The following is a 27,825-nucleotide window of genomic DNA, read 5'->3' as shown; positions in this document are numbered from 1 at the left end:
CACAAATAGCCCAGGCACCGTGGCTGTTGCCACAACATTCTCAGGTGGAAAGAGCCCGGGGCAGAGAATGTCCCAGGCCCAGGAGGGGTCTACTTCCACCTCCACACTGGCACCAACCTCCTTTGCCCACCCTGGCCCCAGTGGGCACGCCCACTCACATCAAACTCCAGTCCCCGGCAGTGGCGGCCCCTCTCCTGCCACGCTTCTTCCCATTGCTAATGCAGGACTCTGGTCCAGACAGGGACTGGCTCTGCCCTGTCTCTGGTCAATGGCAGTGACATCACTGGCCCAGGCAGTCCAACCCAGCAGAGCCAGGTCAAGGATCCGTCATGTTGACTGACCTGCAGCCCCTCAAACTGGCCCGAAGCAAAACCATGAGAGCCGTTTTCTCTTTCGTTCAAATGCAGTTATTTTCCAGCATTACCTGCAATGAGCTTTGGTGCAGAGATCTGGGGACAGGGGAGGCACGTGGAGAAAAACAAAAAAGACCAGGCAATTGCACAAAGCCTTTCCCTGGAAAACCCAGGCTCTGGGGCTGGTGGGGGCCCAGACACATGGCTGCCCCCCTCCAGCCATGGAGCTCTGGCTTTGATGGTCGAGGCACAGATGGGGATTCATCCCATTTCCCACATACAAGAGCTGTCTGGGAGAGGGAGATCGGCTGGGTGTGTATATATATATATGTATGTATGTGCATATAGATAGATCTATTTATATATAATAGGCTATATTAGAAAATCTTCTCTCTATATAAATATAAAACACTGGTATCCAAACATGACACCAACGGCTAACTAAAGTGCTTGACAGGACTGCCGGGCCTGGGTGAGTTCGAAGGTAAACTGCTCATCCCGGACGCCCAGGATGAGGGAGGGGCGCTGGGGAAGCAAAACAATGGGGGACCCCTTCAGTAGGGGGTGGGGACAGGAGGAAAGGGTGTGCTGGCCAAGCTGGGCCACCAAGAGCACTTGGGCCACCCAGGCCTTCTGGGTCTCAGTACTGTCTGGTCACTGCCCCATCAATAGTGTCTCGTCTTTCCCCCACCCTCCCCACTGAGCTCCCATCCACAAGGAGCACAGGGGCCCAGGGAAGAGCTATTCCCACAGGGGAAGGCTGGCCAGTCTGTGTCCACAACATCTTCTGCCCACAGGACTGGGAGCAGGGGAGCACAGTGCTGCGATGGCAGGGGAGGAGGAGGGCTACTCTAACTGATCGTTTGAAAAAAATCCCCCCATCACTCCTCCCGGCCAGGCCCTGCCCCCACTCCTCCTGGGCTTCCTGCTTGGGTGGGGGTGGGAGAAGGGAGGGGCAGAGGCCTTGTGGAATCTGAGGACAGCTACCTTTCACCTGCAGGCCCCAAGCAAAGCATTAGCACCTCCATTATCCCCAAGGCCCACAGAAACGCCCACAGGCAAATGGTCATGAGAGCTCTAGGGAGCAGAGGGACCCCAGAAGGCAGGGAAGAGGCCCCCTAAAAAACACAGTGCTACAAGAAGGGGTTGGTGGTTGGAGGCTTGGAGGCGAACGGGCTTGATGAGGGTCCAGTCTGGAAAGAAAGAACAACACATTTTCCGGTTAGGGGAGTAGAGCTGGAAGCCAAGAAGAAAGGCAGCCAGGAGTCTTTTCTCTTAAAAAATTGCTGTGCTGAGGGTAGTGGGAAAGTGTGAGAGAAGAGGCCGGGGTGGTGGCTCACACCTGTAATCCCAGCACTTTGGGAGACTGAGGCAGGCTGATCACCTGAGGTCAGGATTTCAAGACCAGCCTGGCCAACATGGGAAAATCCCATCTCTACTAAAAATGTAAAAATTAGCTGGGTGTGGTGGTGCACACCTGTAGTCCCTGCTACTCAGGAGGCTGAGGCAGGAGAACTGCCTGAACCCAGGAGGGGGAGGTTGCAATGAGCCAAAATCAGGCCACTGAACTGTAGCCTGGGAGACAGAGCAAGACTGTCTCAAAAAAAAAAAAAAAAAAAGCTGAGGCCTAAGCTCAGCCCTGGCTTGGACAACACAGACTTACATGAGGAAGGAGCAGGGGGGGCCACCTCACATCAGCCTCTTTTGGAAGTACTGTCCCAGAGGGAAAGCCCACGACCCACACCACAGCACCCCTGCTGAGGCACTCACCATGAAGGGGTTGGTGGACATCCCAGCTGGCTGGCCCAGTGGCCTCTGCCCCAACTTGGCTGATCCTAAGCCCCCGAAGGAAGAGCCTGGGGGTCCAAAAGCAGTAACACAGCTGACACCAGCCCGCTTTCCTGCAGGCGGACAGCAAGGGGGCACCTTGCTAATAAATTTCAGGAGTAAGGGAATGGAGTAGTGGTAGTTCCCCGGTCAAAGTCTGGTGTTTCTCTAGTCCCCGCCCCCTGCTGGTCAGAAGGAGCACTGCAAGGGCTCTGATGAGGTCCAAGGGACCACCGATCTCTATGCAGAGAGGGGATGGGGTGAAAGGGGCCTGTACCTCTGCAACTCTTACCATTCTGCTGCTGAGTCAGCGGGGTCTGTGGGGGGAACAGCGGTGCTGGGAAGGAGCTGGCAAAGGGCCCGGTGGGTGGCATCGCCTGGGGGAAGCCAGGTCCACCACTGCTCATCCCAAAGCTAGGCCCTATGGAATGAGAGACAGGCGGCTCAGGCAAACTACTGGAAGGTGAGCTGGAGAACTGTTTTTCCTAAGTCCCTCCAAGATGGGAAAGTGGGATATAGTTTTCCCCTGACAGGAGGTACCCAGCGGAAATACCCTTAACCAGCCATAGAACTCTTTTGCTTCTCACACCACCAAACGACCCTGCCGTCTCCCTGCTCTGTGGGCACGTGGGGCACAGTGGTTCCAGGAACGGGCATGGTACAGGACTGGGCCAGCCTCCCACTACCTGCTAAACTGCAAAAATGGCGCAAACTTCTAATGCTGTCAATGCCTCAGTTTTCTCAACTCTAAAATGGGGACAGTCCATCTCCTAGGGCTGCTGTGAAGATTAAATCAGGGCCATGAAGCCCTCAGCAGCGGGCCCACCACACAGCTCTGCTGTGCTCGCTCTTATTCCTCTCTCTCTGGCCGTGAGGTTTCAGCCAGCACGAGGCTGCAGGGAGAGCAGCAGAGGCTGGGAAGGGCCAGGGTGAAAGAGCCTGAAGCTGATGGAAGCCAGGAATAGCGTGAATGTTTTAGGTGGCTTAAGCTTCAGGGCACAAAAGGGACTGAGGATGGGTGCCTGAAGGGACACTGCTGAGGGCTGGAGAGAGGAGATTCATTGCCACTGCAACTTTAAAACAGTCTTCAATGCCATCTCCAGTAAGTAGCTGCCTGTGTGCTTCTAATTCTAAAATCTGGCTCTGTGACCTGGGTGCTCAGGGGCCTGGCACCGTGTGGGCAGGGGAAGGACCAGGCTGTCTGCTTCTCCTAACAGCATAAGACGAAGGGTTAAGGGAGAGGCTGCAGGGTAGTGTGCACCCTGGGAGTCTCAGATGGTCAGGGCAAGGGACCATGCTGGAGGCTTACCTGGCGTCAAGCCGTTGGGCTGGAACGGGTTGGTGGAAGCCAGCGGGGGCTGCGTGGTAGGGGCTGCGAAAGGGTTGGTGAAGGCTGCCCAAGTGGAATGGGGAGTGGCGGGACAGAGAGATGGTTATTTTTTTTTTCTCATGTGCTTCATCCTGTGATGCCTGAGCATTCCTCTTAATCTCTCCCTTTCCCACGCAGTCCAGAGTCCCCAGGCTCCTCCTGGTCTCAGGCTCCCTCCCCTGGAACTCTACAGGCAGGACTCACCTCCAAAGGCCAGCCCTGTGCTGCCGCTGCCGCCCGTCGTGGCAGACTGGAGCGGGGTGACCTGGCCAGCCATCCCAAAGAGGCTGTAACACAGAGAGAGAAGTCATGCCCAGCTGCCAGAGCCGATCAAACCTGAGCAAGGAGCCAGGAGACCCCAACCCACCCTGCTCTCCAGGTTGACCAAGGAAGGGGAGGAGAGGGGAGAGTGGCCAGGAGATGCCAGTGGGGCTGGGAGGGGCAAGGCCAGGCTTCAGGCAGCTCTCCTGCCCTAAGGAAGACTGCCTGATGTCCATACCTACCTGCTAGGAACACTTGCAGCTGGCATTCCGGGTCCCAGGAAGCTGCCCACATCCGCGAGGGTGTTTGGCTGACTGGCGGGTGCCAGGGGAGTGGCACCGAACAGAGTCCCTGGGTAGTCGTAGGAAATACAATAGGAAGGGCTGAGACAGGGAGGGAGGGGCAGGAGAGGAGATGCAGGTGGTGGTGGAGAAGTGGAGTCGCGGCATGACAGGCACCCGCTGGGTTCTCTGAGCCAGCCCATTTTCCCAGGGACCACCCAGTTCAGGAGGTCTTGTCTCCCACAGAGAGTTCTGGGCAAGGTGACAGCCCAGCCCTTCTCCATGTCCCCTGTGCTCAAAGCTGCACTTCGGAGAGGAGAGCAGCTCATCCTCGGGTCAGGCTGTCCTCCTCCTGCTCCAGTTTGCCTTTCATGTCCCACTTTTCCCTCAAGAGATGGAAAAGCCTGTTCTTTCTTCAACCCGAATTTCTATCTATCAGAACGTGGCAGGGAGGGGCAGGCAGAGGTGCCATGGAGGACAGCAAGTCCCATCACACTCAGGAGGTTCCTGGCCTGTGCAGCCTTCAGCACTGTCCCTTCCCCATTCAGCCACCTCCTCTCGGGAGGCCACCCTAATGCCCTGAGCCTGGACACACTGCTCAGGGCCAGCCCTGCTGCCGGGTTCTCCAGCCTTCCCTCCTCTTCACAGCCAAAAAGAAAAAGCACAGAGGGCAAGGCCCACGTGGAAATCTTACAAAACAGCTGAGGGCCAAGAGTCTGGAAAATTCCAGGCAATCTTGTCTCAGGGGAAGACACCCAGTCCCTGTCATTTTAAGAAAGCCTCCTCTCTGGGCATCAAAGTCTCCTCTCTATCTTGGGACCCTGTTGACCATTCTGGGCTGTTGTGAATGTAAAAGGAGAGCCCAGATGGAAAAAGGCTTTATTGGTCAGACACGGTGGCTCACACCTGGAATCCTAGCACTTTCAGAGGCTGAGGTGAGTAGACTGAGGTCAGGAGTTCAAGACCAGCCTGGTCAACATGGTGAAACCCCATCTCTACTAAAAATACAAAAATTAGCCAAGCATGGTAGTGGGCGCCTGTAATCCTAGCTACTCGGGAGGCTAAGGCAGGAGAATTGCTTGAACCTGGGAGGCAGAGGTTGCAGTGAGCTGAGGTCGTGCCATTGCACTCCACCGTGGGCAACAAGAGTGAAACTCCGTCCCAAAAAAAGTTGGGGGTGGGGGGAGAGAGAATCTACCACGTGCCACGCACTATGCATAAATAACAGTGACCCAGGCCCTAAGTTGGAGTAGCTGAGAATCTAGCAGGGGAGCTGAAGTGCCCAGTGCCTACCTGCTGCCAGGTCCCAAAGCCCCACTCCCTCTGAGTGTCAGTGCTTGTAAGACAGTGCTCGTGTTTCCACCTCTTTCCTAAATGCCTGGGCTTTCTAGATGAACAAGTGCTGGCTGCCAGCTTCCTCCTGGGCAAGGATACAATGCCACTGTGTATACTTGGTCACCAATCCTTTCTAATCCACAGGATGTAAGTCAGTCTAGAAAGCCAAATGGGTGGGGCTGGGGCCAGTGGCTCACGCCTGCAGTCCCGGCACTTTGGGAGGCTGAGGCAAACAGATCGCTTGAAGTCAGGAGTTCAAGACCAGCCTGGCCAACATGGCAAAACCCTGTCTCTACTTAAAAGCATGAAAATCAGCACATGCCTGTAATCCCAGGCAATCGAGAGGCTGAGGCACTAGAATCACTTGAACCTAGAAGAGGGAGATTGCAGTAAGCCAAGATCGAGCCGCTGCACTCCAGCCTGGGCAACAGAGGAAGACTCTGAAAAAAAGCCAGCCGTGTGGTACTGGATCTTCTACTGACTCTCCCCGCCAAGGCCTTTCCTTGCTTGCCTGCCTCTGAGTACGGTGTGTGGAATTTCCATGTGAGCACGGCGCCCTCTCCTCGGATGGCTGACTTTTCGTACTGCTGTGGTCCTTCAAGTTCCAGGAGTTTCCTCTAGTGAGAACCAGGCTGGGAAGAGAGGCTGCTTCTCCAAGGCTGCAAGCCATGCTGTTTCTCTCTGTGGACACTAGGGGGCAGAACAGTCCCTAGCCCAGGCGACATTGGCCCTTCGCACAGAGGTTGCATTCTCACAAAGGAGGCGGTGGACCAAGGGACACCTGCGCTCCTGTTTGCTTTTCATTTCATGCACTTCTTTTCTGTTGTTGTTGAGACAGTGTCTCATTCCGGTTGCTGAGGCTGGAGTGCAGTAGCACGATCTCGGCTCACTGTAGCCTTGACCTTCAGGGCTCAGCTGATTCTCCCACCTCAGCCTCCTGAGTAGCTGGGACTACAGGCTCACACTACCATGCCTAGCTAATTATTTGCATTTTGGGTAGAGATGAGGTTTTGCTATATTGCCCAGGCTTGTCTCGAACTTGTGAGCTCAAGTGATCTGCCTACCTCAGCCTCCCAAAGTAATGCGATTACGGGCATGAGCCACCACACCTGGCTCTCATGCACTTCTTATACCACGTAGCTAGATTTCTACCATGCTTTAATGCAGTTTGAGGGAAAGAAGCAGTTTTGAAAACCTCCCCTCTATCCATACTCCCCCTCAGAAATATAAAAATAAAGAAAGCTTGTCAGAAGAGACACCCACCTCTCAAAATCTCCTCTCTCAGTTCACACCCAATAGCTAAGTCACACTCACAAGGAACACCTGCATGATCATGGTGTGGTGGGAAGGGGTTCTGCCACTTAACAGCATTAGATCTGGGCCAAGTTGAGCTAGTTGCCTGCAAAGGGAGGCTCTTTCTTTTCTCATGGACATAATGCACGAAAGTGCCCAGTGATGTCAGGATCCTCGTAAATGTTCGTTGGCTCTGGGTTTGGCTGTAGATTGACTGTTTTTGTTGTTTTGTTTTGTTTTATTTGAGACAGTCTTGCTCTGTAGCCAGGTTAGAGTGCAGTGGTACAGTCTCTGCTCACTGCTACCTTAGCCTCTCAGTAGCTGGAATTACAGGTGTGCACCACCATGCCCTGCTAATTTTTGTATTTTGGCAGAGAGGGAGTTTCGCCACGTCGGCCAGGCTGGTTTCAAACTTCTAACCTCAAGTGATACACCGGTCTCAGCCTCCCAAAGTGCTGGGATTACAGGCATGTGCCACCGCGTCCAGCAACTGCTTTTTGAGACAGCCAGATAGTGGACGAAAGGTTTAATCCTTGGGACATCTGTGGGGCTGAGGCTTTCCTTCTCTTGAGTCTGCCTCAAAAACTCTGTCTTTAGAGCAATCAGTTTTGCTGGGAAGGCATTTCAGAAGGGACCCATCTATGACAACTTTACACAGGCTGTTTCCTCAAGTGCTCCCATTCCTAGGAGCACACTTTTCTTACTAAACTGGATATTCTTGCACCAATTTACACTTCTGCCAACAGCCCACAGAAGGTCCTTTTCCCTACATAATACTGGCCATTATCAATCTTTAAAACTTTTGCCAATATGATGTGCAAAGCTATCTTATCCTAGTTTGCATTTCTCTGGTTAGGTTGAGAATATTTTTCCTTTTTTTTTTTTAAGACAGAATTTCACTCTCATCACTCAGGCTTGAGTGCAATGGTGCAATCTAGGCTCACTGTAATCTCCGTGTTTTGGGTTCAAGCCATTCTCCTGCCTCAGCCTCACAAGTAGCTGGGATCACAGGTGCCTTCCACCACGCCTGGCTAATTTTGTATTTTTAATAGAGACAGGGTTTCACCACGTTTGTTGGCAAGGATGGTCTTGAACTCCTGACCTCAGGTGATCCACATGCCTCAGCCTCCCAAAGTGCTGAGATTACAGGTGTGAGCCACCAAGCCCAGCCTATTTTCATATTTTTTTTCTGGGTGTTACCCTTATCCATTATTCTATTTTCATATTCACAGAAGTTTTAAAAATACTTTATGGATACTAACTTCTGTTTTCCATGTTGTATCTTTTCCCATCTGTTTCATGCCTTTAAGCTCTGTTTAGGTCATCTTTTATCATACAGAATGTGACCTATGGCCAGGCACAGTGGCCTACACTTGTAATCCCAGCACTTTGGGAGGCCAAGGCAGGCGGATTACTTGAGGTCAGGAGTTTGAGACCAGCCTGGCCAACATGGTGAAACCCCATCTCTACTGAAAATACAAAAAATTAGTTGGGTATGTGCATGTAATCCCAGCTACCAGGAGGCTGAGGCAGGAGAATCGCTTGAACCCGGAAGGTAGAGATTGCAGTGAGCTGAGACTGTTCATCCCACTGCACTCCAGCCTGGGCAACAGAGTAAAACTCTGTCTCAAAAAACACACACAAAAGGCCGGGCGCGGTGGCTCAAGCCTGTAATCCCAGCACTTTGGGAGGCCAAGGCGGGTGGATCACAAGGTCAAGAGATTGAGACCATCCTGGTCAACATGGTGAAACCCCGTCTCCTATAAAAATACAAAAAGTTAGCTGGGCATGGTGGCGCATGCCTGTAGTCCCAGCTACTCAGGAGGCTGAGGCAGGAGAATTGCTTGAACCCAGGAGGCGGAGGTTGCGGTGAGCCGAGATCGCGCCATTGCACTCCAGCCTAGGTAACAAGAGTGAAACTCCGTCTCAAAAAAAAACCACACACACACACACACAAAAACAAAAACAGCAACAAAAACCAGAATGTGACCTATGTGATTTCTATTTGTTAGAATTTATGGAGATTTTGCTTCCTATAGTTTCTTATCTGTCTGTTAATCATGTGGGAAAGCATATTACAGTCTCCTATTCCATTGGCTTATTAAATTCTGATTGTGTCTAACAGTTTTTGCTTCATGAATCTCACAGGTATATGATTAGTTATTTTAAGTATATGGTTTTTGTTTGTTTGTTTGTTTTGAGACAGTCTCACTCTGTCTCTTAGGCTGGAGTGCAGTGGCTTGATCTCAGCTCACTCCAGCCTCTGCCTCCCAGGTTCAAGAGATGTTCCTGCCTCAGCCTCCCGAGTAGCCGGGATTACATGTGTGCGCCACCATACCTGGCTAATTTTTGTATTTTTAGTAGGGATAGGGTTTCACCATATTGGCCAGGCTGGTCTTGAACTCCTGATCTCAGGTGATCCGCCTGCCTGGGCCTCCCAAAGTGTTGGGATAACAAGTGTGAGCCACCATGCCCAGCCAACTTTTATCAACATAAAATGTTTCTTCTTGTCCCCCCTCCAAAACAATAAAATAAGATAAAAACAAAAGCAGCTAATCAGCTCATAGTGGCACAGTGAGAAGGCTGTGGGCAGAGCATGAGTTAAGAAGTCTGGGCTCTGGGCTCAGCTCAATCACTCTGTGGGCTGCATGACTAGGGAAACTGCTTAATAGCCTCATCTGTCAGATGGCCAATTTGTAAGGGTTCCTTCCAGCCCTCAAAACTCTATGATCAGAGGTGCTTGGGTAGGCTCTGGAGTGGGGAGAATAACTTACCAAAGCTGTAACGTTCAGTTAGCATCTGACTGGCTGACAGTGAGGGTGGAGAAGAGAAGGATGGGTAGAGGAAGGGAGAAAGAAAATGTACATCACTGGATTTTCCCAGACATCTGGGCCTGATAGGGAACACTGAAGCATCCTCCCATGTGTCCAGGATGTCAAAAGGCAGAAGGCAGCACAAATGCTATGAAGACTCGACGTCTAGAGCTTAGGAAGGAGCAGAATGCTTTCAGAAGGCCTGCACAGTCTCTTCAATGGCTAAATAACATATTTTTGGGGTTTGTCTGTTCATCTGTTTTGAGACAGGGTCTCGCTCTGTCACCCAGGCTGGAGTGCAATGGCACAATAATCACTTACTGCAGCCTCGAACTCCTGGGCTCAAATAATCCTCCCACCTCAGCCTCCCAAAGTGTTGGAATTACAGGCGTGAGCCATTGTGGCTGCAGCAACATAGAGTTTACCGGCCTTTGGTCTTAGAGGGATGGATGAGGACTTCTGGAGACTATCTTGACCCTTGACCCTTTGGGTCAGTGTACTATGCAGACAAGAGCATCTTAGAGAAAAAGTCACATCCATCTTCAGTTTTTCTAGGACTCAGGTCTTCCATACTTCCTAGTGAGAAGCTTCCTAGTGTATAACCCACACAATTCCTGCTGCAATCTTGGTTATTTTCCTTGCATGAAAAAGCAGAACAGTAGACCCCCTCTCCCTGACAATCACGTGTTGGACACTCTCATCCTCTCCTGGAGCTGCTGCTTTGTGCTTTGCTGCTTTGCACACTTCTTTAGGATAGTGAAGATGTGAATGAAGGGTGATTTATGGATGTGAACGACTGGACATGATTGGAAGAGAAAGGAAGCCAGTGGGGCAGAGTTTACCTGCAGGAGTTGGCTGGGCCTGGAACGGAGCTTGACCAGCCGGAGGGAGGCTTCCAAACACAGAAGAGCTGGGGCCACTGCTGAAGGCATCAAAGTTGGCAAAGCCCCCGTGGGAAGGTGTCTGGCCTGTAGGTGAAAGACACATAAAGGTTATATAGAAAATTGTCAGGCGTGGTGGCTCACACCTGTAATCCCAACACTTTGGGAGGCTGAGGCAGGCAGATCACTTGAGGTCAGGAGTTCAAGACTAGCCTGGCCAACATGGTGAAACCCCATCTCTACTAAAGATACAAAAATTAGCTGGGTGTGGTGGTAGACATCTGTAATCCCAGCTACCTGGGAGTCTGAGGCACAAGAATTGGTGAAACCTGGGACGTAGAAGGTACAGTGAGCCAAGATTGCACCACTCTACTCCAGCCTGGGTGGCAAAACAAGACTCTGTCTCAAAAAAAAAAGAAAAGAAAAAAGAAAATGTATATAAAAAAGAAAATGTATATGCTTATCTATGTAATATATCTACTAATTCTAAAGGCCAAAGGCCACTCTTATGGGACATCTGCCTTTCCACAGGGTCCTCTTCAGAGGGAAATGGGAGGGGCCTGGGGCCCAGAGCCACACCCACACAGGGAGGCAGGGGCACTCAGGGCCTCCAGGTTCACTCCCTGCCCTCTTCTGTCCTTACTCCATGAGGCATTAATATTTTTGTCAGGGCCTAGTTGGGGGCATGAAATTTTTTTTTCATGGAGGAAAGAGCTTGAAAATTTTTAAAAAAGGAAAACACATTCTACGCTGCTTAGCCCTCTACTGGCTATTGCTGATTTTGGTGAAGAAGAATCTTTGGGGAAATGGAACATGATAATCCCCTTCCTCCCATTTTAATAGAGAAAATAAAAAAGGCTATCTCCAGTGTTCTAAAACGAAGTGCTAGGAGCCCTCACTGTAATGTTTTAGGATCAAACTCCCAAACATAATCCCGGCTGTATTCACTTGACCCCAATCCTCCCAGCCTCACTGCTTCAGAGTGACCTTCACATTTGTTTGCATGAGGCGATCTAGAGCCATGGTCTCCTCCAGGGTCTGGATTTCTTGTATTGTAAGTATAGATGCTATAGGGAGGGTCCCATCCCAAGTCCCACTTACCCCCAAAGGCAGGGAATGCAGCAAAAGCTGGTGCCGTGTGGGGAGCAGCAAAGGGGTCTCCACCGATGTCAGCCAGCAGATCAGTACTGGCTTTCTTGACAGAGGAGTGGGGAGGTGGCTGAGTGCTCCGGGCCTGGGATATCCGAGCCTGAGACTGAGTGACAGACTTGGAGGAAAAGGAATTTGCATATACCCCTTAGAATCGCAGACATACCCCAGGCCTTCCCCTGGCTCCCCTCAGATAGGCAGGTACAGAGGGAAGACAGTAAGCAACTGCCCTCAACTTAGAAGTTTCCTGGGCAAGAGTTGCCTTAGCCCCTCTCACAGTTCATATCATCCTCATCTTCTCAGTATACCTGCTCCAAGAACCACACTTGTTTTTTTAGATGGAGTTTCATTTTTATTTTCTCTTTCATCACCTAACCAATGTGCTAGGAGTTTCACTTCTGTTACCCAGGCCGGAGTGCAAAGGTGTGATCTTGGCTCACCACAACCTCTGCCTCCCAGGTTCAAGTGATTCTCTTGCCTCAGCCTCCTGAGTAGCTGGGATTACAGGCATGCACCACCACACCTGGCTAATTTTGTATTTTTAATGGAGATGAGGTTTCTCCATGTTGGTCAGGCTGGTCTTGAACTCCTGACCTCAGGTGATCCACCCACCTTGGGCTCCCACAGTGCTGGGATTACAGGTGTGAGCCACCCCACCTGGCCTAAGAACCATGCATTTTATAGCACATAAGCCAAGGTAACCCTGAGATACACAGGAATGTTGCCCAACAGTGCCCCTGGGGCTGTTACTCCTCAACTTTTCCAGGTATTGGACACCGTGTCCTGGCTCCTTCTGTGTTTCTTTGATGGAATAGGAGCTGATACTCTGACTTCCCTAAATACCACTTCCTGTTGGGTTCTGACTTCCAAAAGATATGAGGTCCAGAAGGTGATAAATACAAGATACAGGTTAATAGCAGGACCAAGAACCAACTCACAGCTCCTGCACTGTTGTGTGCTAGGTCTGGGGAATCTGATTCAGGAAACGGACGCTCTTGTCTCCCAAATCAACAGAAACATGAAGAGTAGATCTGAGAGTTACCTGGCTCGAGGTGGAGGCAGCAGCTGAGAGAGATGGTGCAGGATCACCCAGAAGTGTCCGAAGGGGCTTCCCTTCTGGAATGGAGCCCTGCACAGGGGTGGAAGCACTGCCTTTGGTGTAAGCGGGCCCCTTGACTTGGTCTGGGGGGACATACCTTTGAAAAAGAATAGTTAGGCTGTAAAGAGAGGGATAAAACTGGACCATGCTCAGTTTAAGTGTTTGGGAAGACACAGGTAACAGGAGTCAAAGTCTATTTTCATTTTTCTCTGATTCCCTTTTTTGAAGGGAACTGAACAACTCAGCAAAGTTCTGCCTATCTTGAGCATCCCCTTAAACATCTTCTTGTTTTTTTGAGACGGAGTCTCACTCTGTCACCCAGGCTGGAGTGCAGTGGCACAATCTCGGCTCACTGCAACCTCTGCCACCCAGGTTCAAGCAATTCTCCTGCCTCAGCCTCCCGAGTAGCTGGGATTACAGCCGCTCACCACTATGCCCAGCTAATGTTTTGTATTTTTAATAGAGACAGGGTTTTACCCTTTTGGCCAGGCTGGTCTCGAACTCCCTGGTGATTCACCCACCTCAGCCTCCCAAAGTGCTGGGAAAACAGACGTGAGTCACAGGGCCCGGCCCATCTTTTTTTTTTGAGACAGGGTCTCACTATCGCCCGGGCTGGAGTGCAATGGGGCCCTCTTGGCTCACTGCAGCCTCAACTGCCCAGGCTCAAGTGAACCTCCTGCCTCAGCCTCCCAAGTAGCTGGGACTACAAGTACATGCTACTATGCCTGGCTAATATTTTAATTATTTGTAGAGACAAGGTCTTGCTATTTTGTCCAGGCTGGTCTCAACCTCTTGGCCTCAAGTGATTCTCCTGCCTCAGCCTCCAAAGTTCTGGGATCATAGATGTGAGCCACCGCCCCTGGCAAAGGTCCCCCTCTTTTATTTCCTGGGTGTTTCTTCAGAGTCCTTCTCAGTTCCACAGAAAAGCTGCCTGCCGTCTCATCCTCTAGGTACTCACAATCCACACTTCTATCCTGCCAGCTCCTGCTACTGCTGAGACAATTCCCATCCACTGCAGTGTATGTGGCCCCTACTCTGTACGTGTCATCTTAATCCTGAGGACATCCCTAGGAGGGGCTCCACAGTGTAGTCTCATCCACCTCAATCTCTGTTCTCTGCATTCTCTTCTCCACCTACAGTTACCTCCCAACATGCACACACCCCAGAGATCCCACAAGAGGAAGTGATACCAGGGGAGAGGACAGGTAAGGAAGAATAGAGATGCTGTTTTCTTCATCAGGAGGACAAAATACAGTTGTCCCATGGTATCCTCAGGGAACTGGTTCCAGGATGCCCTGACACCATAATCAGAGAACGGGATGCTCAAGTCTCTTAAATAAAATGGTGAAATATTTGCATATCAAATATGTGCATCCTCTAATATACTTTAAATCATCTCTAGATTACTTATAATACCTGATACAATGTAAATGCCATGCAAATCATTGCTATACTGTATTGCTTTTCATTTGTATTATTTTTGTATTGTTATTTTTTGTTTTCCCAATTTTTTTTTTTTTTTTTTTTTTTGAGATGGTGTCTCTCTCTGTGCCCAGGCTGGAGTGCAATGGTACAATCTCAGCTCCCTGCAACTTCCGCCTCCTGGGTTCAAGCAATTCTCCTGCCTTAGCCTCCCAAGTAGCTGCAATTACAGGTGCCCACCACCATGCCCAGCTAATGCTTTTGTATTTTTAGTAGGGATGGGGTTTCACCATGTTGGCCAGGCTGGTCTCGAACTCCTGACCTCAAGTTGTCTCCCCACCTCAGCCTCCCAAAGTACTGGAATTATACCCGTGAGCCACCACGCCTGGCCTGTTTTCACAAATGTTTTGATGTAAGGTTGATTGGATTCATACATACAGAAGCTACAGAGGGCTGGCTGTACATATAAATCATGAAACGGGCTCCGTGGCTTACACCTGTAATCCCAGCACGTTGGGAGGCCAATGCGGGCAGATCACTTGAGCCCAGGAGTTTGAGACCAGCCTGGGTCAGATGGTGAAATCCCATTTCTACAAAAAATATAAAAAGTAGCCAGGCATGGTGGCACACACCTGTAGTCCCAGCCACTGGGGAGGATGAGGTATAAGGATCACCTGGGCCCGAGAAGCTGAGGCTACAGTAAGCTGTGATTGTCCCACTGTGCTCTAGCCTGGGCAACAGAGTGAGACCTTGTCTCAAAAAAAAAAAAAAGAAAGAAAGAAACAATGGATTAAAGGAATAAAACTATAAGGTGTGTGCTTCCAGCCATCTCTCCCCATATACAAGATCAGCTGAGCTATAAAAATGAAATCCCACAGGCCTACCTCCTGACTCCAATCAGTCTACTATCTCTCCAAAAGAGAGAACACAAAATCTGCAGGGTTAGTGACTGAGAACAAGTTGTCCTTTCATGTAGATTTATTTTAGCCTTAACTATGAATGTGAGCGGAACAGAATCAACCCAAGTCTGTCCTTTGTGAGAAGGCCAAATACAACTCTAGAAACTGGACTGTCAGATGAAGAATGTCTTGCACACGTTTCCGTAGCAACCTCTTTCCTACTCCTTACCATCTCTTCTTCTCATATTTTTCCTGGAGAAACTCCTTTACTTTCTGAGGATCCCTGGAATCTGGTACTAAAGATGTCCGAGCATCAAACAGACCTAGCCAAATCTTCCGGCAAACCTAAAAGAATGAAGGTGTCAGAGGAGTTGGAGCAGAAAGCATGAAATACAAAAGATACCACTTCCCTTTTTATTTTTTTTTAGACGGAGTCGTGCTCTGTCACCAGGCTGGAGTGCAGTGGTGGGATACCGCCTCCCTCCAACGTCTGCCTCCCAGGTTCAAGTGATTCCCTTGCCTCAGCCTCCGAGTAGCTAGGACTACAGGCGTGCACCACCACACAGGTTTCATTGTGTTGGCCAGGATGGTCTTGATCTCTTTTTTTTTTGAGACAGAGTCTCGCTGGAGTGCAATGATGTGATCTCTGCTCACTGAAGCCTCCACCTCCCAGGTTTAAGCAATTCTCCTGCCTCAGCCTCTCGTGTAGCTGGGATTATAGGCACCTGCCACCATGCCTGGCTAATTTTTTGTATTGTTGGTAGAGACGAGGTGTCATTATATTGACCAGGCTGGTCTTGATCTCTTGACCTCATGATCCGCCCACCACCATCTCCCAAAATGCTGGGATTACAGGCGTGAGCCGCCACACCTGGCCACCACTTCTATTTATTCATCAGTAACTATACATTGGCTAGGTGTGGTGGCTGACACCTGTAATCTCAGTACTTTGGGAGGCCGAAGTGGATGGATCACTTGAGTACGGGAGTTCAAGAGCAGCCTGGGCAACATAGCGAAACCCCTTCTCTACAAAAAAATACAAAACTTAGTGGAGCATGGTGGCACATGCCTGTAGTTCCAGCTACTCAGGAGGCAGAGGTGGGAGGATCATTTGAGCCCAGGAGGTTTAGGTTGCAGTGAGCCAAGATCGTGACACTATACTCCAGCCTGGGTGACAGAGCGAGACCTTGTCTCAGATAGATAGATAGATAGATAGAGCATGGACACAGTGCTAGGATCTGGGTTTACCTACAAACCAGACATGATTTCTATCCTTGCAGCGTTTATAATCTAATGGGGTGGTCATGTCTTAGATAAATAAAACTAAAGTTATAGTCACATTTTGTGACATGTATTGAAAAAGGGAAAACAGAGGGCCATGAGAATTATGGAGAACTGAATTTGACAAGGGTAGGATCAGGGACAATTTTCAGAGCCCTGGCTTCCAGGACACCTCCAGAAGCCCTTGATGACACCCTGTAAGTAAACCAATCACCCATAATCTGGGGGTACTGCTAACGCCAAGGATGGCAACTTCTGATCAGTAAATTTAGCTGGGGAAGAGATTTAAGTCACTTTCAAGTAAAAGACATGCATTTAAATACAGGTTGTCAAAGCTTAAGGCAGCAGAGCTGGCCCCAGGAGAGCTTCCTCAGAGGGCTGGCCTGGTCAACTCTGAGTGCTCAAGCCCCAGAGCTCCGATCATTCTACTCCTCCATTGCCCAGGTACCACATCCTACAAAGAAATTGCTACTTCCCCTGACTACAGAAAAAGGGGCCTATACAAACCACAATTTGTACAACTAAGGTTCCGTAAATATACAAATGCACCTAAGAAAAGAAATCATACATATGAAAAAATTAAGAGAAACCGTAAGGTTTCCCTACAGTCTTGAGGCAAAGCCCCGCCTGCAGATAGGGTGACCTTCTCACCACTCCATTGGTGGCAGCTCACCTCATTTCCACGGGATTGTAGGAAAACTACTTCAGGCTCAGTGAAAGTTGTCATGGAGATTGACTTGACACGATGAGGGGGGTTCAGCCCTCTCCTTCGGGAGAGAAAACAGGAAGAGAGAGAATAATAATGAAGTTAGCATGGCAGGCTGCTCATGGGAGGAGGAGGGAGAAAGGGTGAAACAATAGCACATAAACTAAGCTCAGATAGAACACCCCCCACACCTGACACTACTGCTTAATTCCAGGAAACAAAGGAAATATTTGGAGACAAATCTCCAAAGAGAGGCCAGGCATAGTGACTCACACCTGTAATCCCAGCACTTTAGAAGGCCGAGGCAGGTGGATCACGTGAGGCCAGGAGTTCAAGACCAGCCTGGCCAACATGATGAAACCCCGTCTCTACTAAAAATACAAAAATTACCCCGGGGTAGTGGTGCACGGCTGTAATCCCAGCTACTCAGGAGGCTGAGGCATGAGAATCGCTTGAACCCAGGAGGCAGAGGCTGCAGTGAGCCAAAATCATGCCACTGCACTCCAGCCTGGGTGACAGAGCAAGACTCTGTCCCTGCCAACCCCCCACCCCCCGCCCCATAAAAAAAAAAAAAAAGAAGTCTCCAAAGAGACAGGGAAGAGAGTCAGGAACATCCTGTGAGCCTAGTCGCTCTGGAGAGGAAAGGCAGAGCCTGCCCATCCAGAAGCATCCTCTAGCCTGACTCAGATCCCAACAGTTTCAGTGTTCAACCTGTAGGCCAAGGGGGGTACTCCTGTGAACTCAGATGAGTGACCACTTCCCATTTCCTGCATTATCATTTAGACCTGCAGCCCACCCCCAACATCCCAGAGCCCACAAAAACACAAATCCCTCAAGCATGAGGGAAGGCAAAAATGAAGGCCCAGGACTATTCTTGATAATGCTAACAAAAACAGGATTTGGTGACAAAAAAGAGTCTCTAGCCCCAGCTGGCCCTCCTTGTATCTACACAGAAGGGTGGAGTGGTAATGGGATGGATAGGGTCCCTCTCTTTCCGGAAGCATCTCAGGGAAAATAAATATTTGACTTTCTTATTTCTAGATCTTTTAATAAAGCAGGAAGAAGTCAAGTTCAACCATGAGCTATGAGGCTGGCATGGGCGAGGAATATGTATCCTGTGGCAATGCTTTTGTGCCTCCTCTGTATGTTCTGTTAACTCCCTGGGAATCCAGTTCTGCCTCTAGAAACCTGCGGAGATTATAAGAGAAGAGAAGCCTTCCTTATCCCCACTCAACTGGTCTCTGCAGTGTGCTAACACAGGAAACCTGGGGCTAAGCCAGGCCGGGCTTCATAGATTCCCCTGTCCTTGCACCTTAAATTTTATTCTGGTCTCGGCCTACTACTCATTGGATTAAAACAAAACTGCCCAAACCAAAACAAGATGGACTCTGGGACCAAGAGGGAAGCAGTCTCAGCAGATAAGGCCTTTTTAGACTACTAATCTTATGAACAATAAATGGGCAAATCATGGCCAAGCATGCACTTTGGGAGGCCAAAGCTGGCAGACTGCCTGAGCTCAGGAGTTCGAGACCAGCCTGGGCAAAACGGTGAAACCCCATATCTACTAAAAAAAAAAAAACACAAAAAATTAGCTGGGCATGGCAGCGTGCGCCTTGCCTCAGGAGGCAGAGGTTGCAGTGAGCCAAGATCATGCCACTGCACTCCAGCCTGGGAGACAGAACAAGAATCCATCTCAAAAAAAAGATGGGCAAATCAAGTTGTTCAAATAAAAATCTAGAATAGGGTCCTAGCTGACGTCCTCAGGAAGGCAAAGGGAGAAAGAGACAAAAATATTTAACAGCTGAAAATCCTGAAAATTCATAAAGAAGGAGGGGAAAACATACACTCACACTAACAGGTGCACATACAGAATCTAAGCGCTCCTGCCAAGTATGAGAGAATGGCAGCGAACATGTAAGCAAAAGCGGGGGCAGGGAGTGGGCGGACTCAGTACAGAGTGAACAGTGAAGGGCGGCCACCCTGCAGATGATAAATTACTCATTATGAGATTCTAACAAAGGATAGGACACTGGAAGCTCCAGTTGAGGCTGTGTGCAGCAATTCTGCTGCTAGACCTTTAGGTATAAAAGGGTCTCAAAAATACTCTCATAAAAGACAAGCAATATCAAAGAGGACTGATGCCCCCAAGGAAAGCTAAGCTCAGGGAAAAACAAAAGCAAGGCTTTGTTATTACATATCAAACAATAGCTCTTCAACTTGATCTGCCCTGAAGACTGTCTTCGTATCACATTTCAGACATAGTCCCGTTTTCTCTCCTAAGGCCTCTCTTCCTAATGGTTTGGTTTGGTTCGGTTTTGCTTTTAATTCTAGCCAGGCTGCTTTTACACTCTTTCTCACCTTAACCACTAGGCCCTTCCCCTTCAGAATGTCAGGACTTTCTGAAGTCTAGCCAGACCTCACTGTCCCTGTGATCTCAGAGGTCTTCTCCTTCACCTCCTACAAACAAAATTTACTTTGCCAAAACACAAGGCATTATAGGAGGCACTGTGGGGGATACAAAAATTATAGGACGGCGCTCTCTTATCACCAGGAGCTCACAAGAATCCAGGACGCCTGGACAAACATACTTCTCACTGCAGTAGGATACTATTCAGTTAGGCACTGATGGATCAGGGAGAATGTGACTCCAGGATGCGGAAGGAAGAGAAATGGTCATGGGGAAGGTAAAACCTATTATGTTTACACCAAGAAAAACAGATTCTAAGCCTATCACAAAAAGGTCATTGACATTTCCTGAATGAATAACCAGGAACTGTTAGCTAACTGTAAACAGGGAGGTACACTTCCTTGTTAGGGGGAGGAGGCGTGACTCAACCTAGCCATCAATCAAGATGGGATGCTTGGAACAACAGAACTTCTTATGGCTGAGCCTGGACTGGAAGAGTTTTGTTTTGTTTTATTTTTGAGTGGGAGCAGGCAGCAGAGGTGATAGGATGATGGGAAGGCAGAGAAAATAAGAAATGATTTAGGTGCTTTGGGCTAAATGAATCTGATAGAACAGGATGTTTCCATAGCACAGTACAAAAAGCATTGCTCTGACCTTGATGTCTGTAGACTGGCTTTTGTACAACCGAAGCCACAGTCTGGGGGCAGGGAGAATTCTCTACAAGGCAACGCTGCAGCCCAGGAAGGGGGCCTAGTTACAGGGCCTATGAGTCAGAGTTTTTCTTTCTGAATCACAGAGAGGCCACTGCTGGCCGAGAGAAGCAATTTAGAAACGAGAGCCCCCTCCTCCTGGTAGCTAAAATCACGTGATCTAGGTGTGCTGCATTGCACTGGGTACATCCAGGGTCATGCAGCGGACCAGATGCGAGTCACTGGCCTGGAATTAAACAGGCCCAACTCTCCTACTTGCACCCAGCTCCCCAACATAACTCTCAGGTTCCTCCCAAAAGAAGTAATCACAGCAAATTCATTCTATTTCTAACCAGGAAGTGCTAGGGAGGAATGGAGATCAATTTTTCTTCTCAGAATAGAGTAAGTTTTTCCAATTGAAAGTACATTATTACTAGGACTCAAGCCTCCAGCCAGTCAGGTTGTCTTTATCCACTTCAGTTTCTTTTTCACAGGGCACCTAAAGGGCATTTGAAGTATTCTGAATTACTTGGCAGCTGAAGCCACTTGTATGTGTAGATGCCAATGTCCGCCCAGTCCTCTCTTTCCCCCTCCCCTCTCCCGATTCCATTAAGCAGAGTACTACTTCCGCAAGTACCACGCCTTTTGTTTTTCTGTGATCATCACCCTCATGCTGGCCCATATTTTTGCTTCTATCTTGCTTCATAAAAGCATCAAACTTGCTCAGCTGTTCGGTTAAGAAGGTTCTGCCAGGTCAACAATGGAAAAAAACCAGTTCCACACAGCACCCAAGTTCTTTTTTATTTGTGCCAAATTTGGACTTGGGAAATCCTTGCCTTTGAACATTTGTGTTCAGATTCATACACTCCAGATCGTGTTTCTTTGCTCTGGGATTTTACTCCTCTGCTTCTGAACAGGGTACAACTAAACTTGTTTAGCTCTTATGGTGGATGCAAACAACACCATAGAGTCCCTGTTAGGGCCAGGCGCAGTGGCTCATGCCTGTAATTCTAGCACTTTGGGAGGCCGAGGTGGGTGGATCACCTGAGGTTAGGAGTTCAAGACGAGCCTGGCCATCACGGTGAAACCCCATCTTTATTTTAAAAAAAAAGAGTCCCTGTTAGGAATTTTCAATAGTCCCTAAAAGGAAGGCCCTCTCATTACCTTCTCCAGGGTCAGCTTCACTAATTTTAGGAAACCTCTTCTGACTAAATTCCGCTTCAACCCATTTCCTTTGTTCCTCCTCAGCAGCAATGACAAACAGCTGCCCTGTTGATTAGAGCCAGGTAGACTCCAAATAGCATCCAGCCGCCCTTCCCTTTAGGCTCCATTTCAATTTCTCCCTTCAGCCCTTACCTCTCTCACCACCCGCCCTCAAGCTTCTTCTCATCCCTTTAGTAATTTATTACTTCCTTAGGGGCTTTTCTTTTTCTTTTCTTTTCTTTTTCTTTTTTTTTTTTTTGAGACAGAGTTTCACTCTTGTTGCCCAGGCTGGAGTGCAATGGCATGATCTCGGCTCACCACAAACTCCACCTCCCGGGTTCAAGCGATTCTCCTGCCTCAGCCTCCCGAGTAGCTGGGATTACAGGCATGTGCTACCACACCTGGCTAATTTTGTATTTTTAGTAGAGACAGGGTTTCTCCATGTTGGTCAGGCTGGTCTCGAATTCCTGACCTCAAGTGGTCCACCCACCTCTGCCCAGCAGAAGTGAACATGAAAGGTGACAGAAGAAGGGATAAAGGAATGGGACTAAAACAGGGGCAAGGCACATATGTACCTCTCCAACCCAGACAGATGGAAAAGTACTGAATTATTGAACAACATACTATACCTTTCCTCAAATGGAGATTAAAATGCTCCAGCTAAGAACCACTAGCAAGCCAGACAGGGAAAGTAAGGCACAAGGAGGGTAGGAACTTGTCACAAATAAAAAGCTGTTAAGTACATTCTTGACACCCAGCCTAGAGCTCTGCCCACCTTAATTCTGACTCCTGTTATCACGGTAAAGTTGGGCAGAAGTAGAAGAGATAAGTATCTATTATCAAGGCCTGAAGAAGGATGGATTGAAGATGGACCCAAACAGCCGCATCAAGGAAACATGTTATACTTTACTAAAAAAATTGGGTGTCAAAGATAGTGTCCATTCTTATGTCAATGCGACTAAGGCCTCAACATCCTTTTCTTTCTGAGCAACAGTGGTTTATCCACAGAAGCATTCAGGCAAACCAGAACAAGAAAGAACATTTAAAGCACTGCTTTGCAAATAGATGCTTTTTAGCAGCAATTTTTACCCCATCTTAAGCTTCAAATGACAGATTCATCCTCCAAGAGTTAGAAATGTAACTAAACAAACAAGCATATGTGTATGTTGGGGAAATTAAACAGATCCACATCTAGGTTAAGGAAATTAGGTACTGGAAGAAAACCAAATGAATAAAACTAGGTCAGGTGTGGGACCTACAATTGTGGCAGTATGTATGTAAATTTAGGAACAGCAGAAACTAGCAGCCTCTCTCTCAAGCCCTCACACCAACGCTGTAGGTTTTTGCTACAGCTGAGAAAATATCTCTCATTAACAAAGAGAACAAGAATGAGCTCATAAATACAGGGATGCAGGCAGAGTCATACCCACCCACCAATATTAAAATGTGTGTTTTTCTTCAGATCTTAGGAAATTCAACTTTGGCTGAAACAGTCATGTTCCATGGGCCAATCCAGCCAGCTGGGAATTCTAGTAATTTTGCTCACTGCCCCCAGACAACTCTGTCCCTTTAAGAAGACGACAAATTTGTAACACACTGAACAGAAAACTGGCCTTTAAAATGTCATCCTGCTATGGCTTTCTCTGGCTATGGATTTCTCTGGCTATGGTGCTAAGTGTGGTACTTCTATTTCTCCCCTTAATATCCTCTTCTTTTAACAAAGAATATTTCTCCCTGAGGCCAAGCACGGTAGCTCACACCTGTAATCCCAGCATTTTGGCAGGTGGATCACCTGAGATCATTAGTTTGAGAACCAGCCTGGCCAACATGATGAAACCCCGTCTCTACTAAAAATACAAAAATTAGTTGGGTATGGTGGTATGTGCCTGTCATCCCAGCTACTTGAGGAAGCTGAGGCATGAGAATCACTTGAACCCAGGAGATGGAGGTTGCAGTGAGCCGATATAATACTACTGCAGTCCAGCCTGGGCGACAGAGACTCAATCTAAAAAATACTAATAGGTGGGTGCAGTGGCTCAACCCTACAATATCAGCACTTTGGGAGGCCAAGGCAGGCAGATCACAAGACCAAATGATCGAGACCATCCTGGCCAACATGATAAAACCCCATCTCAACTAAAAATACACAAAAATTAGCTGGGCATGGTGGCACACACCTGTAGTCCCAGCTATTTGGGAGACTGAGACAGAAGAATCCATTGAACCTAGGAGGTGGAGATTGCAGTGAGCCAAGATCGCGCCAGCCTGGTAACAGAGCGAGACTCCGTCTCAAAATAATAATAATTCTCTCTGCATCATATCTCAGTTTGGTATCATCTCTAACCCACAGAACTTTATTTTACTTCATAGCTCTTAGCAATACAGAATGATTTCTTTATAGTCCATGGTTTCCACTAGGATGTCAGCTCTGTGAAGATGGGAACCCTTATCACTACTCTATCTCCAATGCCTAAAACTGTCTGGGGCTTGATAGGCACTGAGTATGTGTTGACTGATAAAATGAATGAACACACAGGCTGTCAGCCTACCACAATGTTCACTTTCCACCACCACAAAACCCTAATTTAAGATGCTAATTGGTTTCTGTGCCACCATGGAGCCATGCCTCCAGAAATAAGCATCCTCTGCCTCACATTCTGCCTTATGCCCACCTGCCAGCTCCCAGTCCTTCCTACAGCACATCAAAGGGACATAGGTAATATACTGTGTTAAGACTAGCAGCCTTTACAAGGATTATATGCCTTGCCCTTGTCATGCTAATTACAGGGAAACTCCAGCTTTCTTGCAGTTTCTCCTGATATTTCTCTCCTTAGAATCTCAACATGCCTTCCACTCGGCTTCATTTACTGGCCCAGCGTCTTGATCTTTCACTCCACTCTCATTTCCTCCTAACAAAGGGTTGGTCTAGCGTCTTATTTCCCGAACACCAAAATATGCTCTCTAAATCCACCACCTTGAGAATCACTCCCTTATTTAGTCTCATAATGCTTTATCAAAAACCTAAGCAGGCTGGGTGCCGTGGCTCACACCTGTAATCCCAGTGCTTTGGGTGGCTGAGGCAGGTGGATCACCTGAGGTCAGGAGTTCAAGACCAGCCTGGCCAACATGGTGAAACCCTGTCTCTACTAAAAATACAAAAATTAGCCAGATGTCATGGCAGGTGCCTGTAGTCCCGGCTACTCAGGAGGCTGAGGCAAAATTGCTTAAACCCAGGAGGCAGAAGTTGCAGTGAGCCAAGGTCGCGCCATTGCACTTCAGCCTAAGTGACAGAATGAGACTCCATCTCAAAAAAAAAAGAAGAAGAAGAAACCAGGTTTTTAATGTGTCCCAGATACGTTAGCTTTCTTTGTGTCCTGATTCAGGAGTATTATAAAAGGGACATGTTATCTGTGGTATACTTTAAGAAATATCTACAAAATAATGATAACAACATCAGCATTTCCCAGTTATTCAGTTTTATCCATCAGTTTCATCCTGCTTCTCTTTAGTTCTCTTCAGACTTTAATGAGATTTCTCTTTTCATAGTAGGATTTTCAGGATCAGCTCTTTCTCTTTCGACTTTACCTGATACGTATTTTTTTTTTTTTTTTTTGAGACAGTCTTGCTCTGTCACCCAGGCTGGAGAGTGTACTGGCATAATCTCGGCTCACTGCAACCTCTGCCTCTCTCTCAGGTTCAAGTGATTCTCCTGCCTCACCCTCCTGAGTAGCTGGGATTACAGGTGCCTTCCACCATGCAGGGCTAATTTTTTTTTTTTTTTTTTTTTTTTGAGACGGAGTTTCACTGTTGTTACCCAGACTGGAGTGCAATGGCACAATCTCGGCTCACTGCAACCTCTGCCTCCTGGGTTCAAGCAATTCTCCTGCCTCAGCCTCCCGAGTAGCTGGGACTAGAGGCGCACGCCACTATGCCCAGCTAATTTTTGTATTTTTAGTAGAGACGGGGGTTTCACCTTGTTGACCAGGATGGTCTCGATCTCTTGACCTCGTGATCCACCCGCCTCAGCCTCCCAGAGTGCTGGGATTATAGGCATGAGCCACCGCGCCCAGCCGGGCTAATTTTTGTATTTTTAGTAGAGATGAGGTTTCACCATGTTGGCCAGCCTGGTCTCAAACTCCTGACCTCAAGCAATCTACCCGCCTCTGCCTCCCAAAGTACTGGGATTACAGGCGTGAGCCACCGAGCCTGGCCCCTTGTACATAATCCTAAAGGTTGCTCCATCTCTCCCCAGGGTACTTTATCTGCTCTCAAGTCTCTATCCTCTTGCTACATTTGAGTCTATCTCAGTTTATGACACATTACTGTTTGGGTTCTCAATCATTATCCCAAGAGCCACGATGGCTTTTACTTAGATCAAAGTTGAGTTCATCCTTACAACCCACAAATGAGGTTGATCAGAACCCAGAGAGAAGTTTATAAGCAAAGCAGGTTAAAACGAAGTAATTCCAGACTGTAATCTTGGGAGAACTAAACTCTCATTTCTGGTCTGCCATGATCATCACTAATATCAAACAACAAATGTTGGAAACAGCAACCCCCATATGGCATTGGATTAAGTTACAAAACCTCTCTTTGCTTCTGTTCTCCCATCTGTCTTGCAAGAACAATACTGCTCACTCCCTGGCTCCTAAAGGTATCAAGCCAGGGAAAGCAGTTTTTTTGTTTGTTTTTTTTTTGGTTTTTTTTTTTTTGTTTTTTTTGAGATGAAGTCTTGCTCTGTTGCCAGGCTGGAGTGCAGGAGTGCAGTAGCACAATCTTGGCTCACTGCAACCTCTGCCTCCAGGGTTCAAGTGATTCTCCTGCCTCAGCCTCCCAAGTAGCTGGGACTACAGGCATGCGCCACCACACCCAGTTAATTTTTGTATTTTTAGCACAGACGGGGTTTCACCATGTTGGCCAGGATGGTCTCGATTTCTTGACCTTGTGATCTGCCATCTCGGCCTCCCAAAGTGCTGGGATTACAAGCGTGAGCCACGGCGCCCCTACCGGAAAGCATATCTTTTTAAAAAACAAAACAAAACAAAATGTCTTAAAATAAGGCTAAAAAATAGTCAAAACAAATCCCTTAACAAACATAAAAAACAGAGATCCAGGCCTGATATCAGATGTTAATCATACATCTAATCAAAAAATATCTTAATTCGGGGGTAGGGGAGTGGAGAAGGGTGTGGAGGGATGGTTACTATATAACCATAAATCTAGGCTAGAACTCTGGCTGTCAATTCACTGGCGTTACCGAACAGCACCAATGCTAAGAGTAGCATTTAGGTAATGCAAAGAAGCCCCCCAAAATCTAGGAAGAGTTTCCTGGATCCAGCCGTGGCAACAGGGAGCTTAAAGGGGTAAATGATTACCCTTCAGGATGGCTCACCTAGATGTGCAAACGTTTGAAAAATCTAAGCTCTCTACCAAGGTAACCCACTGGCTCTCATCTCTTAGATTTCACAAGAGTTTTATCCTCTGGGTAGCATTCCAAAGCCCTGCTAAGATTCGTAACTACACCTGAACTCTGGACCATGGCTCTCTTCCAGCCACTATCCCTAGGCTGTCAATCTGGGTTAATTCACCTATTTAAAAAAAAAAAAAAAAAATTTTTTTTTTTTTTTAAATCTTGTACTCTAGTCATAGGAGTTTCAACCAAGTTTCAACTGGCTTCTGCATCTCACACTCCAGCAGGGACACAAGCCCGAAGGAAGAAAGGTGCTTTTCCATCTCCAGGCCGGCTTTCCCCACCTTTTTCCTTTTTGTTTTCCACTTGCATGAAGTTCCCTCTCAAGGTGCATGTCATTTTCTGGTTATTTAAGTCCTGACACCCCATCCCACCCTGAGTTCCCTTCCATCCTCCGCACTTTCTCCCTCTCCACGAGCGCAGCTCGCCTCGCCCGCTCAGGGAATTTCTTGGTCCCTCTTCGGGCGTCCTTCTGCACCCCCACCTGTCCCTCCGCAGCGCGACTCCGGCCTCGCTTCCTCTCCCCTGCCCTTTCCCCTCCCCACGACACCGCTGCAGCAGACGACCCAGTCTCTGTAGCCGGCTCGTCTCCTGGCCTCCCCGCTGCCCCTTACCTCGGCCCCCCTCCCTCGCGCTCCGGAGCCCCAGCCTCCTCACCCCGTTCCCAGGTTCTCGGGGTTCCCCCCTCCAACGCCAACCTCCGCCACCCCCTCCCGGTCACTCACAGGAGGCCGGAGCAGGTGGTGCACACGAAGCTGCCCACAGTGATATCCACGTAGGTGACCCCGCGCTGGGCGCACTCAAAGCAGTGGCGGTTCCCGGCCTGACTGCAGCCGCCCAGCTCCCGCACCCGACGGCACCACACCTCCGAGGCCGCCTCCGCCTCCGCCTTGCCCCCGCTGACCCCGCCGCCCGGGCCCGGGCCCTTCTTCGTCGCCATTACCATCCCTGCCCACTCCCTCCCCGCTAGTTAGCAATCGCCCCCTTCAACCACTGCCGCCTTCCCGCCTCCTCAGCCACCTCCGCACGCCCAGCTCCTTTGACTGAAGCTAGGGAGCGGGCGGCGTCCGCGGGAGACTACACCGCC

At 48.8% G+C, this 27,825-nt stretch overlaps 1 protein-coding gene across 2 annotated transcripts; it reads right to left on the bottom strand.

Moving 5' to 3' along the window:
• Window positions 1-384: 384 nt before the first annotated feature.
• Window positions 385-27,825, bottom strand: AGFG2 (ArfGAP with FG repeats 2). Of its 2 annotated transcripts, none has more exons than XM_010344723.3 (12): window positions 27,464-27,825; window positions 16,937-17,030; window positions 15,212-15,327; window positions 12,605-12,758; window positions 11,515-11,680; window positions 10,375-10,500; window positions 4,053-4,161; window positions 3,754-3,836; window positions 3,490-3,573; window positions 2,473-2,601; window positions 2,124-2,254; window positions 385-1,546 (listed from the first exon to the last, which is right to left on the bottom strand). In XM_010344723.3, exons 1-12 carry the CDS (start codon window positions 27,682-27,684, stop codon window positions 1,487-1,489), a joined length of 1,473 nt encoding a protein of 490 aa, XP_010343025.1. In that variant the 5' UTR covers window positions 27,685-27,825; the 3' UTR covers window positions 385-1,486. The 2 variants fall into 2 exon arrangements, with proteins under 2 accessions (XP_010343025.1, XP_010343027.1); XM_010344725.3 differs by having other exon boundaries at window positions 2,124-2,209.

The sequence above is a fragment of the Saimiri boliviensis genome, chromosome 20 (assembly GCF_048565385.1).
Source record: "Saimiri boliviensis isolate mSaiBol1 chromosome 20, mSaiBol1.pri, whole genome shotgun sequence".
Taxonomy (NCBI): domain Eukaryota; kingdom Metazoa; phylum Chordata; class Mammalia; order Primates; family Cebidae; genus Saimiri; species Saimiri boliviensis.
This window is presented reverse-complemented; position numbering and strand designations above follow the sequence as displayed.

What these genes read in the sequence shown, in the direction of transcription:
- AGFG2 (XM_010344723.3), bottom strand. Translation starts at nt 27,684, where the DNA reads ATGGTAATGGCGACGAAGAAGGGCCCGGGCCCGGGCGGCGGGGTCAGC. An exon ending in ACCACCTGCTCCGGCCTCCT is followed by an intron (nt 17,031 to 27,463) that starts GTGAGTGACCGG and finishes TCTCTCCCGAAG; the next exon opens with GAGAGGGCTGAACCCCCCTC. An exon ending in GGCCCAGCCAACTCCTGCAG is followed by an intron (nt 4,162 to 10,374) that starts GTAAACTCTGCC and finishes ACGACTACCCAG; the next exon opens with GGACTCTGTTCGGTGCCACT.